Below are 22,030 nucleotides of genomic sequence, written 5' to 3'. Positions count from 1 at the left end.
TTGGGACAGAGGGAGTACTATTTAATGGAAATTTACAAAAATTTTCTCCCTAAAAAAAAAATCACATATTTGGTAGCTAAGGTTATTTTGTCATAGGATACTAAAATCGATATGAAATAAATATCAGGTATCATTTGCGTGCGAAAGTGAAAAATAAGATACCATTCACCTAGTTCACCCTTAAAATTAACGTGTTAATGTATGCTTATTTATGCACTTGTGCACATTTCGAATAGGAAACTATTTTATGAAAGATATTTGTAAAACTTGTAAATATGACATGTAAACAAATCATGAGATGTGAGCACTTAACTTATACACACTCAAATTATACTTATTTTTTACAAGTGAAATATTTTCATTACACACTCAAATTATACTTATTTTTTACAAGTGAAATTATTACTTAACCACCTGGATTTTAACATTCAGAGGATTAAAGCAGTTAGCCTTATTTGAAGTTGATCTAGGGTTTATACGTGGCTTTTCAGATTTGCAGAATATATGATCTAATTAGATTTATTCATTCATTAACTGACTTGTGGAAAATATTGTTTTAAGGAAAATCGAATATTTACCTAAAATTAGATTTTTTAATTTCAAAATTTTAGTTAAGAAATTTTCTAGTAAAATGTGATGAATCGCTCTTCTTCCCTAGAGAAGAATTAACGCCACAACCCTCTTCTCATTCCTCTCTATTGATCAGTATGTTTGTTTAATTGCTTTCTATTTCGGTTTTGAATGGCAGAGGGGTGATGGCTTGTTCATCATCATCTTCTTAATTACACTTTAATTACTACACTTGTTTGGATTATTAGATCATCAATACTCCATAGATTTAATTTACGAATTAGAATCGATATTGATGCTATTCTTAGGGCTAATTTCATTGTTTGGTGGCTTATTAGTTTCATTGGTTCAATAGACTACATGGTAGAAGTTAATCTTGTTGTGTGATGAATAAATAATTTCAGGAGAAGGGCTTGGCCAAATGAGTCTCTTTACTCCGAGGTACACCGGTGATGACTTGAGCGACATACACGGTGATGAAGAGCTACGTTCTCTCAGCAGCCAGCTCGAGTTCTTGCAATTTAGATATCAAGCTCGAATAGTAAATTCAATTAACTAAGCCACACACACACCCCTCATATTATAATCATAGTCAATTTAACTTTTGTTTCGATATTTTGATTCTAGGAGCATCTCATGGAGATGAAGAATCAAGAAAAAATGGTAAATGATTTACTCAAGCATTAGATCAATTTCTTTGTGCATTAAGGAAAAAAATAAATATATACAGTATGTGAGTGATGGATTTCTTGGTTGATTCTAAAGGTAGAAGATGGGCTATAGTTGTTGCAAATTGACATTGAATAGTTATGTTGCGAATTGAATACATTCATGTCTCATGCAATTCTTGGCAATAATTTTATTGATCCTGAACTTTATTTTATGATGGCAAATTTACTAATCCATTGTTTGATGGATAATTATTTCCGTTACATGGGTAATATTTTTATGTTGGTTTTCATTAAGCAGCATATGGAGGGCGGTTTACGCTTCACGATGCTTTGGTCTGCCCTGGATGATACTATGCACTATCATAGTTTCGACGAGTTGGGCTTGAAGGATTGTAGTGATCGAGATCTTGTAATATCCAGATTTGAAAGAAAACTGGAACCCAAACCTTTTTGTGTGGGATTTTTCTGTGTGGGTGATACCTTGTTTATGGCTGGGGGCATGATTAATATTAGAGATGAAGAAGAAGATAGAGAAAAGTCTGAACCGACAAACTGTTTGTGGTCTGCAGTGCCACCAGCTGATGGTTCTCTATGTGAGTCTTGGACACTTTGCCCCGCTGCTATGAAGGTAAAGCGTTCCCACCCCATTCTAGTCCCGTTACATGATGGCAGGATATTCATCTGCGGGGGCACAGCTGAACGAGAAGGTTGGGCTGAGTTGTACGACCCGGAGAAAGGAGAGTTGGATGCTAAGAACTTGAGTGTTTCCATGGGTGAGTATCCCCGTCCACTCACTGCCCTTGAATTGTATGATCCGGAGAACGGAGAGGACTTGCCTGTTCCCACTCCCATGACTATGTGTCCCTGTGCAATCTCTTGCTTTCAGTGGACCGATGAAGTTGTCATGATATACTATCATCACTTGCTTTATGGCAGAGGAATAGGATGTGCCTTAGATTGTAAACCATCTCTCCTCTCTTACAACATTGCTCAAGACAAATGGGCTATATTTGCAGAAAACATCCCTCCGCCGTTATATGGTCGTGACCTGGGATACAGGAACCTCGTATATGTGGGGGGCGACATTTTATTCATTATCGACTATTCATGTGTTTGGTTCGTGTACGATCTGTCCTCCAAAAAGGAGGTGGGGGAAGTGTTCGTGAAGGCGAGGCCTAGGGGTAAGAATGTGCGAGTGGTGGAAGCTTTCTATACCGGCAACAAAGATATTAAAAGTAGTAGTTGGGTCTTCTACGTGTTCATGCGTATGGCTGGCCACTGTGATCTTGAATATGCCAAGGTCGAAGTCGTCCAAGGCATGGGCGAGGATTACCTTTCTACAGTTCTAATGAAGGGTGTCCTGAAAATCGGTCCCTTTCATGACATTTATATGTAAGCCCGTTGATTTGAATTGATTTTGATAATTAGTTATGTCCGGAAACGTGACATGCTCATTTTGTATGCAGATTTGCCGAGAAGGACAAGAAAGGGAAGATAGAGATAATAGACAAGTGAATGAAAGATGATGTTGAATGAGCTTTATGCCTTTTGCTCATTCATAGCATTCCATTCTCCATTTTGTAGGAGTATCTTTTGTATATTGTCCTAACTTTGTTTTGTGTGTGTTTATGCCTATAAGAAATATAGCTACAAAATCAACTGTTCATTATTGTTTCAGCACGATGCTCGGTTAAAAATCGAGGCCCTTTTTAGACTGAATGTTGGTCTGTTGTATCAATACAAATTATTATCTTAGGTTGAATGCAAAAAATTTAGAGCATGTTCTTGAGTTCAGTTTGGTGAAATTGAAAATATTGTTCCTTTTTTTGGTGAGTTGTGACAAATGGATTATTATTTTAAAAGCTAGATAATCTCGTGGTGTTTCTTTATCCAATTTAAAATTAGAGTGAACTCCATAAATGGTACCTGATGTTTCACTTTCGCACATAAATGGTACCTGATCTTTATTGTACTTATAAATCACTATTTTGGTACATGATGCAATTTTCACTCCAAAATGCCTTTTAAACTCACATAAATGTCTCGTTGAACTTCATTTCATTCACACCACTTGTGTTGATAAGTTTCTCTCTCTAAACTCTATTTTCAAGTATTTCTAGAATGGCTAGTAGTCGTGCGGGTGGTAGTGGCGGGGGCGCTAGTAATAGCGATAGTGAGGATGAATTGGATGTTGCTATGGAAGGGGCGATTGATCGATTGCTACGGCCGAGGCAGCAGCGGTGGCAGCAGGCAGCGGTACCTCGGCCGATCCATCGCCGACGTCATGTACCCCGGGACCACATTGCTGCACATATTCGGTTGTATCAGGACTACTTCGCTTTGTACCCGCGTTTTGGGGATGCCTTATTCCGGTGACGTTTTAGGATGCATCGTCCGCTGTTTATGCATATCGTGGGTGCTTTAGAGAGAAGATACGAGTATTTCAGGATCAGGGAGGATTCGGCTGGCAAACCAGGACACACGTCCTTACAGAAGTGCATTGCCGCAATCAGGCAACTGGCGTACGAAGGCCCGGCCGACATGTTCGACGAGTACCTCCACATTGGCGTGTCGTCAGCCGTCGAGTGTCTGCAGAATTTTTGCGCGGGCGTTAGAGCGATATTCGGGGATCGCTATCTTCGGAGTCCGAGCCCCGCAGACTGCCAGCAGCTGATAAATATGCACGGGTCGGTGCACGGGTTCCCTGGGATGTTGGGCAACATAGATTGTATGCATTGGGAGTGGAACTGCCCCGCCACCTGGAAAGGGATCCACACTTCCGGCTTCAAAGCCAAGCATCCCATGATGATCCTTGAAGCTATAGCTGACTACCGGCTGTGGATATGGCATGCTTATTTTGGAGTCGCAGGGTCGAACAACGACCTCAACGTCCTCCAGTCGTCGCCCATGTTCAATGATCAGTGCAATGGTGTTGGTCCCGCCATCAGTTTCGTCGCCAACGGCAACCAGCACAATGTGGGATACTATTTGGCGGATGGGATATACCCAATCTAACCCGTCTTTGTGAACACATGCGGTCGGACCAAAGAAGTCCTACTTTGCGAGCCGTCAGGAGGCAGCTCGCAAGGTTGTTGAGCGGACATTTGGTGTTCTCCAGAGTCGATGGGCGATGGTGAAGGGTCCTTCACGGATGTGGTATATTCACAACATCGGCGACATCATGTACGCATGTATCATTTTGCACAACATGATTATCGAAAGTAAAGGTGACGAACTGACTCAATGGACCAACGAAGATGATACGGGTGCCGGTCCAAGCCACGGCGTGGCCAGCGCGAAAGTGAACATGGGGGTACCTCATGGAGAGGTTGAGCGGTTGCGCGCATTTGCCGACATGCGGCAAAGAGATGCCCATATTCGACTTCAGGAGGATATATCATCAAAGAGGTTTGGACGCGGAGGGGTGGACGTTGATGTGGTTAATTTTTTTTATTGACTATGTAATTTTTTTTTCCGAATAATGTATGTTTTTTTTAATGAAATATTCGCTTTTCCCAGTTCGTATTCGTGTCGAAATTTTAATTCCGTAAATTGAATAATTGTGAATTTAATTTTTTTGCAGGAAGTCCTAGTGCAATGGGAAGTCCTAGTGATGACGTGGCATGAAGTTCTAGTGGGAAGTCCTAGTGGAAAGGGCGCCACTGGAGATGCTCTTAATTGGTCTTAATTTGTAATTGATAATTAGTTTCGTAATTGATCACTCCTCATTGTTATAATACTTAAAACTAGTTGTAATTAATAAATAATTATAGTATAATTATTTAAATTATGAATTACACAATATTGTATTAATAATTATTGTTATTATTATTTTACATTAAATTAATAACTAATCAATAATACAAATTTAAAATTGTGAATTATATTAATAATAATATTAAGAATTGAATATTTTTAGTTAGGTGTTTCAATCCTAAAATGAGTATAAAATAATTCAATAAAAAATATTTAATTGATCTAATTATTTTAAATGATTAATTCAATTAGGTGTTTGTTCTTAATTTATATTATGAATGCAATTAGATGTATGTATAAAACACTAAAAATAAAGAAGAAAAAGAAGAGAAAAGTGACATACTAGGATTTTGCTTGGTTTTAGAGAGTAATCTTGCATGGTTTTGATCACATTTCGTCTATTATCGGATATTATTATGATTACTTTTCTATTATTTTGGTATATGACCATTTTGTTAAGAATGTGTAGAAAAAGGTACAAAATATGTGGATGTGCAGCAACCTTAGTTTGAGACAATATTTACTCAAGAATTTGAAGTCCAATCAGCCCCTAAAGCATATCAATCTCTTCTTCTTTGAAAGAGCTTCGCGTCGCACGCCTCAATCGGAGTCTCGTGGAAGAAGTTATGGCCGTTTTACGAACACTGCGCGCTCTAGAAAATTCCACGCGGCCGGGTGAATTTAGTACCCGGCTGGGTACGATGATTATGCGCTGAAACGGGCAGAAACTGGTCGAAAATGACCACCCGGCCGGGTGAATTTTGCTCCTTGTAATTCCACCGGCCGGATACGCTATTTTGGCGTATTTTTATGCCAAAAATGCGATTTTTGATGGGGATAAAAAGGAAGAACGCCTAGGGTTCACGGGATTCAACATTCCACCGCCTACCACACATTCCAACACTTCCCAAGAACACTTTGAAGAGAGATTTGAAGATTGAAGACTACAAATCGAGAGATTGGAGTCTCTAATCCATAGAATCATTCCACAGGAGTATTTATTTGCTTTCTTTGATGTATTTGATTGAATCCATTGTTTTGGTTTTCATGAACATCATGAGTAGCTAATTTTATTGTGGAGGTTTGGGTGAAGATTACTTTGAATATGTTTTGTTTTGATTTAATTGAATTGAACCTTCGCCTAGCTCTTGTGGTTATTTTGCTTGTTCATGTGCTTTTATTGTTCTTTTGTCTGGCCAACTTTAGAACTATGTCCGTTTAACTAGATTAATCGAGAGATAGCTAGTTTTACGTGGTGAAAGGAACGAGTACAACACATAGGTTTATCTGCACTCGAGAGAGGGGACCCTTTGTGAGGACTTGAGTCTTAGGAACTTAAGGAGTTAGAATCTAATCTATTAGAAGGAGACTTTGATAGTTAGAATCTAATCAACTGGGTAGGTGCACTCGAGAGAGGGCTTATCCTATGGTAGCGACTTTCCTAATAATCCTAGAGACACAAATAGGTGAATCGATCTTTGAATGTTATGCTTGACTCATGTAGTTATTTTGTCATTCCCGCGCCTTTACATTCATTGGATTAGCTACCCGTTTGAATGCATCTTTACATTGTTATAATATATGAGAGTTGATTAACAAATGTGTGATTTGGGAGTGGACAACACCTTAATCAATATCATCCGAGAGGAGTGAGGTTTTGTGTGAGGGTAAAAATCTTAGGAGTCTTTTGGAGTTGTGTGCTTACACTATAAGGAGACTTTGGGCCTAGCATGCAACCTACAGGTCATGTGCATTCGAGAGAAGGCATGATCTTACCTTCATGATAACTTAGTAACTCTTGAGACCCTAGTCGGCATAGCTCGAAGATTGATTTAGAGGTTTAGTGAGATTAATCAAGACTATAACATTGTAGTTGGATCCCAAAGCTCTACTCTTTCTCCACTTTCTCTTCAATTCACTCATCTCATTTTATTTACTTTGTTTCGATTCATTGTTCTTAGGATTTAGATACAAAAACCCAATCTTCGGTTGTCTAAATAGCGAATGATCTTGATTCGAGGTACTTAAGCACTTAATTAGTCTCTGTGGATACGATACTCTTGACTTGCCTATACTGCGATAGCCCCGTACACTTGCGGGTATTTCTCATGTTAAAATAATTCGAGTCAAAAAGAAAAAAAGAGGAAACATAAATTAAGAAGAAAAAGAAAAAAAGAAAGGAAGATATAATACTAAAAAGAAAGAAGAAAAGAAGAAAAAAGAAAAAAGAGAAGAAAAAAATAATCACATGTTTGGTACTCCCTCCGTCGCATAGTAGATGTCACACTTTCTTTTTTAGTTTGTCCCACAAAAGATGTCACATTTTCTCTTTTGAAAAAAGTTTCCTCTCACATCAAATATAAAATTATATTTTCTCTCACCAACATCTACAAGTGTGCCATCTTTTTTTGGGACAGAGGGAGTACTATTTAATGGAAATTTACAAAAATTTCCTCCATAACAAAAAATCACATATTTAGTAGCTAAGGTTATTTTTGTTACTAGATACTAAAATCGATATAAGATAAAGATCAGGTACCATTTGCGTGAGAAAGTGAAAGATCAAGTACCATTAATATAGATCAGATACTAAAATTAATGTGTTAATGTATGCTTATTTATGCACTTGTGCACATTTCCAATAGAAAACTATTTAATGAAAGATAGTTGTAAAAGTTATAAATATGACATGTAAACAATTCATGAGATGTGAGCACTTAACTTATACACACTCAAATTATGCTTATTTTTTACAAGTGAAATTATTATTTAACCGCTTGGATTTTAACAAAAATTGCACAGCACTATAAGAGCATCTACAGTGGCTATAGGTCAGTTATAGGCCAGCCACTCTCTCTCCCTGCCACGTCAGCAGCACTAAAAATCCACCTGCCACATCAGATTTAGGTCAGCCATAGACCTGCCGCAATAAAAATAATTCAAAAAATACTACATTTACGAAATTAAAATTAGGAATAAATTACGGAATTAAATTGACGACACATATACGGGAAAATTCATTAATTGCATTAAAAAAAAGGTACATAGATAAAAAAATTACATAATAAAAATAAAAAACTATGGTCGTGCAGTCCTCCGTGCCCACAACTCTTCAATTATATCCTTTTGGAGTTGAATATGAGCATCCACTTGGCGCATGTCGGCATATTCCTTAAGGCGGTCGACTTCATCGAGAAGTACCCCACGTCGTACGTTAGGGGTGGCTGTTCCGTGGCTTGGACCGGCTTCATCGTCATTGGCCCAACTAGTCAGTTGTACGCTTTCGTCTTCGACAATCATGTTGTGCATGATAATGCAGGCGTACATTATTTGGGAAACGCATTGGACATCCCACAAACGCGTTGGACCCTTAATTGCCGTCCATCGAGACTGGAGCACACCAAATGCGCGCTCCACGTCCTTGCGCGCCGACTCCTGTCTGTCCGCAAAGTAGGCCTTCCTTTCATCACTTGCGTGCCTAATCGTCTTCACAAAGACATGCCACCTAGGGTATATCCCATCCGCCAAGTAGTAGCTCATATCATGCCGGTTGCCGTTGGCCACAAATGAGACGGCTGGACCGATGCCCTGACACTTCTCGTTGAAGAGGGGCGACGAGTTCAGGACGTTGAGGTCGTTGTTCGAACCGGCTACCCCAAAATACGCATGCCAGATCCACACCCGGTAATCAGCTACGACTTCGAGGATCATCGTGGGATTCTTTCCCTTGTAGCCGGTCGTGTAGGCCCCCTTCCAAGCAGTCGGACAGTTCTTCCACTCCCAATGCATACAATCTATGCTGCCTAACATCCCGGGGAACTCATGCTGCTCCCCGTGCATCTGCATCAAATTCTGACAATCTTGGGGAGTAGGGCTTCGAAGGTACTGCTCACCGAAAATGTTTATCACGCCCTGACAGAAAAAATTCAGACAATCCAGAGCAGTCGTCTAACCGATGTGGAGGTACTCATCCCACATGTCTGCCGAGCCTTCGTAGGCCAACTGCCTGATTACCGCCGTGCACTTTTGAATAGAGGTGTGGCAGGGTCTGCCAACCGCATCGTGCCTTAAGCGGAAATACAGATACCGACGCTCCAAAGCGTCAACGATACGCATAAACAACTCCATGTGCATTCTAAAACGCCTCCTGAACATGTTTGCGGGAAACCGCGGGTTCTCTGAAAAGTAGTCGTCATATAGCGGCTGATGTGCAGCTACGTGATCCCGCTCAATCACTGCTCGGCGGTGGACAACCGGTGGAGGGCGAGGTATCGCCTGCTGTTCCACCCTTCGCATATACCGCTCCATCTCGCGGTTCATGTAAGCCTCCATAGCCTCGTTCATCTGCCGTTCGTACTCCTCAGCATCCCCACCACTACCACCACTGCTACCACCCGTGTTACTCATCGCTCGATGATGCTCTTGTACAGAAATTTAGAGAGAAAGAAAACTCGTTAAAACAAATTGTGCAAATGAAAATGAAATTAAAATCGCGTTTATATAAGTTTTCAAAAATTTAAAAAAAAAACGAAAAAGGGTGCTGGCCGATCGGCACGCCACAATGACGGCAAGCGCATCGGCCAGCGCCAGGCAATCGGCTAGCCCACGCAGATTTCGGGCTGGCCGGCTGCAATGGTCCGGCTAGCCGACCGGCTAGCGACGCGAATCGGCTAGCCGGCATTGAAGATGCTCTAATAGTAAGCCGTCTTAACCACGTGGTCGTGGGTTCGATTCCCACGGACGGCGTTTCCTTTTTTATGTTTTTTCTAATAATGCCAAAATTATTCAGAGGATTAAAGCAGTTAGCCTTATTTGAAGTTGATCTAGGGTTTATACGTGGCTTTTCAAATTTGCAGAATATATGATCTTATTAGATTTATTCATAATTAAATTATGAAAAATATTGTTTTAACGAAAATCGAATATTTCCCTAAAATTAGATTTTTTAGTTAAAAAATTTTCTATTAAAATGTGATGAATCGCTCTTCTTCCCTAGAGAAGAATTAACGCCACAACCCTCTTCTCATTCCTCTCTATTGATCAGTATGTTTGTTCATCATCTTCTTAATTAACACTTTAATTACTACTTGTTTGGATTATTAGATCATCTATACTCCATAAATAGACGAATTAGAATCGGCATTCATGCTATTCTTAGGGCTAATTTCATTGCTTGTTCATCATCTTCTTAATTGTAACTTGAATTACTACTTGTTTGGATTATTAGATCATCAATACTCCATAGATTTAATTTATGAATTAGAATCGATATTGATGCTATTCTTAGGGCTAATTTCATTGTTTGGTGGCTTATTAGTTTCATTGATTCAATAGACTACATGGTAGAAGTTAATCTTGTTGGTGTGATGAATAAATAATTTCAGGAGAAGGGCTTGGCCAAATGAGTCTCTTTACTCCGAGGTACAGCGGTGATGACTTGAGCGACATACACGGTGATGAAGAGCTACGTTCTCTCAAGCGCCAGCTCGAGTTCTTGCAATTTAGATATCAAGCTCGAATAGTAAATTCAATCAACTAAGCCACACACACACCCCTCATATTATAATCATAGTCAATTTAACTTTTGTTTCGATATTTTGATTCTAGGAGCATCTCATGGAGATGAAGAATCAAGAAAAAATGGTAAATGATTTACTCAAACATTAGATCAATTTCTTTGTGCATTAAGGAAAAAAAGAAGTATATACAGTATGTGAGTGATGGATTTCTTGGTTGATTCTAATGGAAGAAGATGGGATATAGTTGTTGCAAATTGACATTGAATAGTTGTGTTTATATATGTAGTTAGTTTGTACTTAGGAAATGTCTTTTCTTCTTTTTATTTAATTACTACTACGACTACTTATTTGGCTCATCAATAGAATAGAATACATTCATGTCTCATGCTATTCTTGGCAATAATTTTATTGAGCCTGAACTTTAGTTTATGATGGCATGATTAAATGGAAAATTTACTAATCCATTGTTTGATGGATAATTATTTCCGTTACATGGGTAATATTTTTATGTTGGTTTTCATTCAGCAGCATATGGAGGGCGGTTTACGCTTCACGGTGCTTTGGTCTACCACCGAACGTACTATGCACTATCATAGTTTCGACGAGTTGGGCTTGAAGGATTGTAGTGATCGAGATCTTGTAATATCCAGATTTGAAAGAAAACTGGAACCCAAACCTTTTTGTGTGGGATTTTTCTGTGTGGGTGATACCTTGTTTATGGCTGGGGGCATGATTAATATTAGAGATGAAGAAAAAGATAGAGAAAAGTCTGAACCGACAAACTGTTTGTGGTCTGCAGTGCCACCAGCTGATGGTTCTCTATGTGAGTCTTGGACACTTTGCCCCGCTGCTATGAAGGTAAAGCGTTCCCACCCCATTCTAGTCCCGTTACATGATGGCAGGATATTCATCTGCGGGGGCACAGCTGAACGAGAAGGTTGGGCTGAGTTGTACGACCCGGAGAAAGGAGAGTTGGATGCTAAGAACTTGAGTGTTTCCATGGGTGAGTATCCCCGTCCACTCACTGCCTTTGAATTGTATGATCCGGAGAACGGAGAGGACTTGCCTGTTCCCACTCCCATGACTATGTGTCCCTGTGCAATCTCTTGCTTTCAGTGGACCGATGAAGTTGTCATGATATACTATCACCACTTGCTTTATGGCAGAGGAATAGGATGTGCCTTAGATTGTAAACCATCTCTCCTCTCTTACAACATTGCTCAAGACAAATGGGCTATATTTGCAGAAAACATCCCTCCTCCGTTATATGGTCATGACATGGGATATAGGAACCTCGTATATGTGGGGGGCGACATTCTATTCATTATCGACTATTCATGTGTTTGGTTCGTGTACGATCTATCCTCCAAAAAGGAGGTGGGGGAAGTGTTCGTGAAGGCGAGGCCTAGGGATCAGAATGTGCAAGTGGTGGAAGCTTTCTATACCGGCAACAAAGATATTAAAAGTAGTAGCTGGGGCTTCTACGTGTTCATGCGTGTGGCTGGTAATAACTACTGTGATCTTGAATATGCCAAGGTTGAAGTCGTCCAAGGCATGGGCGGGGATTACCTTTCTATAGTTCTAATGAAGGGTGTCCTGAAAATCGGTTTTTTTAGTGACATTTATATGTAAGCCCGTTGATTTGAATTGATTTTGATAATTAGTTATGTCCGTAAATGTGACATGCTCATTTTTTTATGCAGATTTTCCGAGAAGGACAAGAAAGGGAAAGAGAAGATAGAGATGATAGACAAGTGAATGAAAGATGATGTTGAATGAGCTTTATGCCTTTTGCTCATTCATTGCATTCCATTCACCCTTTTGTAGGAGTATATATTGAATTTTTAGATTTTTTCCCCTTGATCATAACCCTCGCAACCTTTACTATATAGTATCTACAAATTCATCTGTCCATTTCTTGCTAATTTTGTAGAGGCACGTTGTACCAAAATTGAGGCCCTTCGATTAAATTTTTGGGCAAATATCAAGGCTCTGCAACTAAATTTTTCGGCCGTTGTAGCAATATTAGGTTGAATGCAAAGAATTTGGAGCATATTCTTCAATTAAGTTTGGTGAAATTGAAAATCTTGTTCCTTTTTTTTTTTTATGAGTTATGCAAAGTGCATTATCTGAAAACGCTAGAGAATCTCGGGGTGTTATTTACCCAATCTAAAATTGACGTGTAATTGTATGCTTATTTATGCACATTTTGCGTAGGAATCTATTTTCTAAAAGAAGTTGTAGGTAAACAAATCATGAGATGTGAGCACTTAAATTATTGTAAAGAAATTTGAACCAATGAGATTAATAATTTCATTACACATTCAAATTATATCTCCACTTTAATTTTTTTTACAAGTCAAATCGATTAAGTTCCTTAATTGCACAGTGTGTATTAATAAGCCGTCTTAGCTCAGCTGGTAGAGCGCGTGGCTTTTAACCACGTGGTCGTGGGTTCGATTCCCACAGACGGCGTCTTGTTTAATTCTTATTTGGAAGCTTAAAAAGCTAGTAAAAATATCTTTATTTAGTTTTGTTTAGATCATCAACATCGTTTATTTTATGCTGATTGTCCGAATTTCTTTACCATTATCTAATCTTTCACAACGCTAAACAAACTGGAAATCATGTGATCAAACCTTAACTCGGCACAAAAATTGTGAGTATCTAATCTTTAGCAACATACTAAGAAAAACAACAAGCACTTTTTAAGGTAATATCAACCTTTTTATATACAAAATTAGCCGGAGGTAGACTGCTAGGAGCAAAGAGATGGTGACGTTAGGCAATTCGATACTTGTTCATGTCAAATTATCAAGCTCGGAGTTGAGCTTTGAGCATTTGCCTCTCCATCAATAGATCGATGTTTTTTTATTATGGAAAATGAATAACTAACAAAAAAACTGTAATTGGATTCTTTTTTTCAACATCTACTAAAATCCACTACACTTCTAACAATTTACTAAAATCCGCTACACCTTTTTATTTGGACTCTTATTTTCAACATTTCTATTAGTACTTTCTAAATCCACAATTTACTAAAATCCATTGTACTTTCTAAATCCACAATTTACTAAAATCCATTATGAGTATTTGGACTATTCATGTGTTTGGTTCGTGTACAATCTGTCCTCCAAAAAGGAGGTGGGGGAAGTGTTCGTGAAGGTGGGGCCTAGGGGTCAGAATGTGCAAGTGGTGGAAGCTTTCTACACCGGCAACAAAGATATTAAAAGTAGCAGCTGGGTCTTCTACATATTCATGCATATTGTTGATAATCTTGAATATGCCAAGGTCAAAGTCGTCCAAGGCAAGGGCGGGGATTACTTCTCTACAGTTCTAATGAAGGGTGTCCTGAAAATCGGTTTTATTAGTGACATTTATATCGGTTTTATTAGTGACATTTATATGTAAGCCCGTTGATTTGAATTTATTTTGATAATTAGTTATGTTCTTAAATGTGGTGATATGTTCAATTTTGTATGCAGATTCGCCGAGAAGGACAAGAAAGGGAAAGAGAAGATAGAGAGGGGGCATGGCATTTCAAGCGAACAAATATAAAGAGAGAGAAAAAAAAGTCTAAATCTAATGAAATCAGTACTTGAGGAAATTGAGGAAATTGTTGAATAGAAAATGAAAATAGGAGTAATTTTTTTCCGAAGAAGAAGAAGCGGTGGACCTGTATTGAATCGTACTCCCTCCGTTCTATAGTAATAGAGGCAAAAAATTTTGGCACGAATATTAAGAAAAATTGCGTTAGGTGAGTTAAGTAAAAAAGAATATAGTGGAAAATGAAAAAGGTAGAGAGATAAAGAGAGAAAAAAGTAAGAGAGAGTAAAGTAGGTGCGTTGACTTTTATTAAAAAGTGAAATGACTCTATTACCAAAATGACAAAATGATTCTATAGTTATGGAACGGAGGGAGTACAGTTCACTTTGAATTTTTTTTTTATTTGTATTGGTTTAAGTCAGTGTTTTAAAAATCGGTTCGGACCAGCTAGTCAGATCGGTTCGGCCACGAACCGATGCCTAGTCCGGTCCGGTTTGTGCATTTAAACCAGTAGACTTTCAAGCGTTTTGAACCGCTTGAGCCGGCCGGTTCGGCCGAAAACCGGGGACCGGTTGAACCGGTTTTGGACTATACCTTCAAAAATGTTAAAGTAACTTGCACCAGCAGCATTCGAACATGGGACCTCCTAGACATTAAACAACGAATCAACCACTGCGCCACCTTCATTCTCGTGGCATAACTTGAATTCAACTAATATTATGAATCAACGATATTATAATATTTTCTAACTAGTAGTATATGTATGGAATTATATTTACCACTAATTACATGTTTCTTATTTTTAGTGACATTTTATCATCAATAAATTTTACGTATGGTATATTTAATTATATTTATCATCTACTAAATTTAAATTATTATCTATCGTTTCTAAGTTTTAATTATATGTTACTATTCATTAAATACTAACATTTGTATGCAATGATGTATACTTAATGAAATATAAGTTTTAATATTTTTGTGTAATATGTGGAGTATTTAATTATTACTAATTTTTTAGATATATATTTGGAGTATGATTTAATTTTTTTTGTAATATATGATTAATATATCTGATCATATATTATATTTTAATATTCCTTATAATGTATATTTATTTATATATATATTTGCTACAGTATTCTGGTTCGACCAGTGGTTCAATCGGTTGGACCAGTTAAACCGTAAACTGATAGTCTTTTCGGTTCGCTTGCCGGTCTGATTTTTAAAACAAGTCGAAGGCGCCCAACAATGTGTGCTGCAGTGTAGACCCAAGAAATAGATCAGGCCCACATGATTTAAACAATTCAATGGTGCGTTTTTATTATACTACTACTAATATTTTATTTCTTTCTTAGCACCATTAAACTCTATATTCATTTTTTAACAAATTTGTTAACCGTATTTTACCTAATTATTTTATTTAATTTATCCATTTTATTTAATCGTTTTATTTTATTTATCCAGCTTATATCAATTGTATAGAACATTCTTTTAATTAAGTATATTCAATATACTACTCTTTATCAAGTGATTTATAGTTTTAATTCAACTAAAATCAGTTAATAGTAGTATTATATATGTATGTAATTGGATGCATATTATACAGCTTATACAAATAGCCAAATAGGTGTATAGATAGTTGTATAAAATATATTTATATGGGTCATCTTCTAATGCTTTTAGCATCACAATCAAAAATCAAGACCAAATCTCCACCCTTGGATCTTAAAATGAGTGGTTGAGATTAAATCTTACGAATCTCAATAAATAGTAGACAAAATCTCAATACAGTTTTATTGAGATTTCACGTGAATAATGTTGAGATTTCACATACATAATGTTGAGATTTTACATGCATAATATTGAGGTTTTTTTATGTATTTGTTGATAAAAAATATGTTACGAAAACTGAAACAAAAATCATTAAGTTTCATCATCCGAACGTCGTCGGAACATATGCAAGTAAGATATCGTTAGAATCCTTATAAAATTACCTTTAATTTGATATATTTTTTGCTAAAAAATAACATAAATCGAGTGAGTTATGTAAATTTAAAGTTTTAATAAGAGAGAATTGACATTAATACCCTTCAATTTTATTTAATACTCATTTAAATTTTTCCACATGGCATTATATCCACCACTAGATCTTCTAATCTAATGGTTCAAAATTGGTCTTAGTTCTTGTTTATATGTTTTAACTGATCTCCTTATATGAATGAAGCATTATTCATTATTGAATGTGACTTAACATGTAGTAGTAATTAGAGCAGTCGAAACTATATAATATTGAATATTTTTTGTTGAATTAAAATATAAATTAATAATATATTTATGATATATACTCCTGTTTATCAAATATTTCTGTTTTGAAATAAGTTTTAGTAGTATTAAAGAATCAATTGTATATGGATGCTAATGAGTGATGTCATGCAGGTGCACTATTCCCTACTGAGTCTAATGCACGGTACTCTTCAGATTTACATGTTGATTGAGGAAAGCACACACCAATTGCAAATTTTTGCATCAAGAGATGAATGATTAATATTTGATTAGTTCCAACTAAGCCATAATAATACACTATTCGTTTCATTAAATATAAAACATTTTATTTTTAACATGAAATTTTATTTAGTTTTGTTTTGTAAGTTAATGAAGATAGAAGAAGAAGTAAGGAGAGCATTGTTTTTATTATATAAAAAACGTTTCATTTTTAACAGAACAATTAAAAAAAATATATATTTTATTTTCAATGGGATAGAGAAATTATTTAATGGCAATAGAATAAAAAATTATAAATCATTAGCATAAAGGTACGCTTTAATAATGTTTCTTTAATTATGTTTGATTTAATGTCAAGGTTTTTTAATATCATAATATGTCGTGTCATAAGAATATTTAAAAATAATAACTGTGATTAAGAAAAAATAATTACCACATTCGTCCGCCATTAAAAGTCTCATTTGAGTTTGGCACGAATTTTAAGAAATATAAAGAAAAGTAAATGAAAAGAGATAGTTGAATGTAGGACCCATTTTTATATGCTTATTACAATCATATTAGATATTAAAATTGTATAGAATTTTATTCTGAATATGAAATGGTAAATTTACATTATACTAAGAGAAGTACAAACTTTTTTATTATTTAATCTATATTATTTATTTTTTATATTTAGCTGTTAATACATCTTTATTATTTGAAAATCTTTTGTCCCGTGCATAGCACGGGTGTTAACACTAGTTAATATTTAACCACCAGTTGCACAGTATCATATTAATAAGATGTCTTAGCTCAGCTGGTAGAGCGAAGCCACGTGGTCGTGGGTGCGATTCCCACAGACAGCGTTTCCTTTGTTATGTTATTTCTAATAAAGCCATAATTGTCCAGAATCCAGATGATTAAAGCCGCTAGCCTTATTTGAAGTTGATCTAGGGTTTATACGTGGCTTTTCAGATTTGCAGAATGTATATGATCTAGTTAGATTTATTCATTCATTAACTGAATTATGGAAAATATTGTTTTAAGGAAAATCGAATATTTACCAAAAAATAGATTTCTTATTTTCAAAATTTTAGTTAAGAAATTTTCTAGTAAAATGTGATGAATCGCTCTTCTTGCCTAGAGAAGAATTAACGCCACAACCCTCTTCTCATTCCTCTCTATTGATCAGTATGTTTGTTTAATTGCTTTCTATTTCGGTTTTGAATGGCAGAGGGGTGATGGCTTGTTCATCATCATCTTCTTAATTACACTTTAATTACTACACTTGTTTGGATTATTAGATCATCAATACTCCATAGATAGACGAACTAGAATCGACATTCATGCTATTCTTAGGGCTAATTTCATTGCTTGTTCATCATCTTCTTAATATAACTTGAATTACTACTTGTTTGGATTTTTAGATCATCAATACTCCATAGATTTACGAATTAGAATCGATATTCATGCTATGGCTGATTTCATTGTTTGGTGGCTTATTAATTTCATTGATTCAATAGTAGTATACACTATTAGTTAAATTTCAGGAAAAAGAGTTGAGAAAAATGAGTCTATTAGCTGGTGATGACTTGAGCAACCTACACTATGATGAAGAGCTGCTTGATCTCGACCACCAGCTCGAGCTCTTGCTAGCTCGAAAAGCTGTAAACTCAATTACCTAAGACACACACACATTACACAGTCTTGTTATAATATTAGTCAATTTAACTTTTGTTGCAATATTATGATTCTAGTTAATTAATAAGTTGTCACATATTTGAGATAAATTAAAATTTATTTCATGTACTATAATATTTTTATATTTTAATTTAATTAAGTTTATAACATATTGAATATAAAAGTGCCAAAAAAAATTAAAATAAAATAATAATGATGTAGAAATAAAATGGAAAGGGATGGACTCTATAGGAGGGGCCTACTATTGTGAGATAGGCCCTTTTCAAAAATGATGAAGTAAAAGTAATAAAAAAATGAAGGCCCTATGGATGGGCCTTCCATTACTAATGCCCTAATCTATTCTTTTGACTTGACTATTTCATTCTAAAGACCAAATCTTGCGGTCCATTATTACCGTCCATCAATCAGTTTTTAGATATTCTGAATTTTATTACGGCATACCAAAATACTAGTATTACTTGTCCTAAATTTTAGGTTTGTGGATAAATTGCTGGTTCTGTTCATGGATTTTTTATTTGAGGATATATCTGTGTGATGATGTTGTTGTTGAGACTAGTCTTATAGATATGTATCCTCAATTGCTGTCAGAGGGCTGCTTGCATAATGAGTATCTAATTGTTGGAGAGTCATCCGAGACGTATCGACATTAGTGGTATTATTCAAAATGGTCCACAACGTGTTGGTGGGGGATGGAGGCGGCAAAAAGGGAGCGAGAGCGGGAGCCGGCGATTCGGTTGGGGTCGTGCCGCGACGGCGGCTGACCGTCGCCGTTTTCCTTCTTGTTGGCAGGCGTTGAGAACCACTCAGGCCAGCGTCGAAGCTATCCAATTGAGCTCTGACATGCTAGCTTGCCACCTCGTCCTCGGCGACGTCAGATAGCAACCTCGACCTTTTGGTGGAGAAGCCGGATGAGAATCAGGCGCCTCTCTTATACTCCCTCCGTTCCTTGTTAATAGATGCATTTCTTTTTGGCATGGAGTTTAAGAATAGTGCGTTAAATAGTTGGTAAAAAAAGTAAGAGGGAATAAAGTAAGAGAGATTAAGAGAGAATAAAATTAAAAAGAAGAGTTACTTTTTGCCAAAATATAAATGACTCAATTAACTTAGAACTTCTCAAAATAGAAAAATGACTTTATTAACATGGAACTTAGGAAGTACATCGGATGATGACACACCTTCTGCCAAGTGTTGAGATGCTTGAATGGTTTGTAATGCATTGTTTGGTAGGTCGACATGGCGGTCATGATGATGTCGACCTCGTTGGTGCCGCTCCCTGCTGACCGTCGTTCCTCGAGGTAATACCCATGGAACTTTTGGATTTCTTCGTTGGCTCTTCCGACGACATTGCGCACCATACTCTCAGTGCGCTCCACTGATCCAACCGGTCGGTAGGCATTGTATCGGCGAGTGACGAGGCACCAATCCCTGTCTCCGCTTTGGTTCATGTCTACCTCCGCATCTTTGGAGATCGCGGCATATGCATCGAATATCTTCTCCATCTCGGGTGGAGTGTACGGGGTGTGGACGTTGTGGTCACCGGCACTATTACGGGTATGGACACAGACACCACGATCATTGCGACTACCGAAATCGCCCTCCGAAATTTGGGGCAATGGTTGTGTCGAGCCGCTCCCTCCCGAGTCATGTTCGGGTGCCCACCCGTATTGCCCATCGCGGGCATCTTGCATGTCCACCGGGTAAGGCCCAAAGCCGCCCGGAATTTGCGAACCTTAGGTAAGAAGAGGGGGCGAGATATTCGTATCCAGCGAAGGGAATGACGAACCGTCGAACCAATCGTGGTTCCATCCGCTGGAGTCGGAGCCGGACATTTTTACAAGAGAGAAAGAGTGAGAATTTCGAAAAACTGAGATTGATGAGAGAGTTGTTTGGTGTAGTGTGGTGTGACTTTTTTTATTGAAATGGGGGGTATTTATAGATGAAATATGAATTTTGGGGTAAAAATAATGAAAAATAAATTAAAAGTGAAGAAAAATGGATATATTTTTATTGGGAAGTGAAAAAAATATACTATTTTTTATTAAATATGAAAAATCAGATTTCCGAATTTAAATAATACTATATATATGAAAAATGCCAACGGCATTGTCGTTTGCGAATCAGAACGCATCACGTTGATGTGCTCTTCGGCACGGCGGTGCTCGTTGGCAAGAACAACTCTTGCCGACGACACAGATGTGCTCTTGCTAACGAGCACTTGCAGATGCTCTAACACTAAACTTATTTACAACATCAATTCGAAACATGTACTCCCTTCGTCCCACAAAGATTGTCTCATTTTTCCATTTTCGTCCGTCCCACAAAATTTATCCTATTTCACTTTTTACCATTTTTGGCAGTGGATCTCATGTTCCACTAACTCATTCGTACTCATATTTTATTATAAAACTAATATATAAAAGTAGGATCCACATTCTACTAACTTTTTCAATTCACTTTTCATTATATTTCTTAGAATTCATATCTGGTTAAAGTGAGACAATCTTTGTGAGACGGAAGGAGTATAGCATATCACAGATAAAAAATTGGAACATTTCATCATGAAAAAATTGATAAAATAAAATTACTAAGATACGTAGGTTTTTATAGCCAACTTTTTAAATTGTGATTTACTATTAGCATTTTATCAAAATTTATAATTATTTGAGCAATTTCATAGAAGCTGTGATTATCTACTAGAGTATTTCATGATTATCATATTATTCAAATATTAAATAAATAGGTCGGCGTTTAAGTCAGAGTGGCCTAAATGATAACCCATTGATATTCCTTAAAAATAGCTATAGTCAATTTAGAGGTGCATATTGTTACGGAACCGCGGATTTCAGGTTTAGAATTTGTCGAACCGGAATTGAACTGCAAGAGGTTTTACGATTTCGGTTCCATAGTTTCGGTTCTAGAATTTTAGAACATGAATCGAACTATAATTTCAAAAGTGACAGTTTCAATGCTATTTAAATCTCAAGTTCTGGTTTGGAACCGTAACCATCGGTTACGATTTCACGAATAACCGCCCTAATCATTAACTTTTGGGATTAAGCATTGGGATGCTTTAGCACGGTTTTTCAGTTATTTAATGAGATTTGCATAATATAACACCAAATTATATCAATACTCATTAATTGAATTATAGAATATACTTCCTCCGATCCACAAGAGTATGCGCTCTTTCCTTCTTAGTCCGTTCCAAAAGAATATGCACTTTCTAATTTTGAAAAGTCTTTTCTCTCTAATAAAGTGCGACTTATTCTTTACTAACAATTATTTTAATTATTTTTTTTCTCTGTATTTCTCTTTACCATTTTACATTAAAATTCTAACAAGGTGCGACTTATTCTTTACTAACAATTACTCCCTCCGTCCCAAGGAAGATGACCTCTTTCTTAGACGGCACAAGATTTTATACAATTTTATTTTGTGTGTTAAATAGAGAGAGTAAAGTAAGAGAGATAGGATAAAGTAGAGATAAATGGGTTTCCATTTTAAGTAATGAGTTATCTTGGTTGGGACAAACCAAAATGGAAAGTAGATTATCTTTAATGGGACGAAGGGAGTACTTTAATTATTTTTTTCTCTGTATTTCTTTTTACCATTTGACTTTAAAATTCGTGTAGTCCCCAAACTATATATTATTAGAGGACGGAAGGAGTAATGTTATAAAGAAGTTTTTGTTTTAATTTTTTTTTATTCAATATTTTACTTTACAAAGTAGATAAAGCATGGAGTACTTTTATTTATTTATTTTTATTTGTTTACCCCCTACTA

General features: G+C 36.6%; 2 protein-coding genes and 1 non-coding gene across 3 annotated transcripts; all 3 read left to right on the top strand.

The window, feature by feature from the left end:
- Positions 1 to 1,542: 1,542 nt before the first annotated feature.
- On the top strand, positions 1,543 to 2,819 carry LOC148924152 (uncharacterized). Its single transcript, XM_089057911.1, has 2 exons — positions 1,543 to 2,633; positions 2,708 to 2,819. Exons 1-2 carry the CDS (start codon positions 1,543 to 1,545, stop codon positions 2,754 to 2,756), a joined length of 1,140 nt encoding a protein of 379 aa, XP_088914037.1. The 3' UTR covers positions 2,757 to 2,819.
- Positions 2,820 to 11,047: 8,228 nt separating this feature from the next.
- LOC125186244 (uncharacterized) lies at positions 11,048 to 12,497 on the top strand. The gene is made up of 2 exons (XM_048082598.2): positions 11,048 to 12,144; positions 12,220 to 12,497. The coding sequence occupies exons 1-2, from the start codon at positions 11,048 to 11,050 to the stop codon at positions 12,272 to 12,274; spliced, it is 1,152 nt and encodes a 383-aa protein (XP_047938555.2). The 3' UTR covers positions 12,275 to 12,497.
- Positions 12,498 to 12,918: 421 nt separating this feature from the next.
- TRNAK-UUU (transfer RNA lysine (anticodon UUU)) lies at positions 12,919 to 12,991 on the top strand. Its single transcript has one exon. It is a non-coding gene; the product is annotated as a tRNA-Lys (tRNA).
- Positions 12,992 to 22,030: the final 9,039 nt, after the last annotated feature.

This window comes from Salvia hispanica, chromosome 5 (genome assembly GCF_029641045.1).
Source record: "Salvia hispanica isolate PSC_SH4W2 chromosome 5, Shi_PSC_v1, whole genome shotgun sequence".
NCBI classification, from domain to species: domain Eukaryota; kingdom Viridiplantae; phylum Streptophyta; class Magnoliopsida; order Lamiales; family Lamiaceae; genus Salvia; species Salvia hispanica.
Note: the sequence above shows the minus strand (reverse complement) of the source record. Positions and strands in the feature narration are given on the sequence as shown.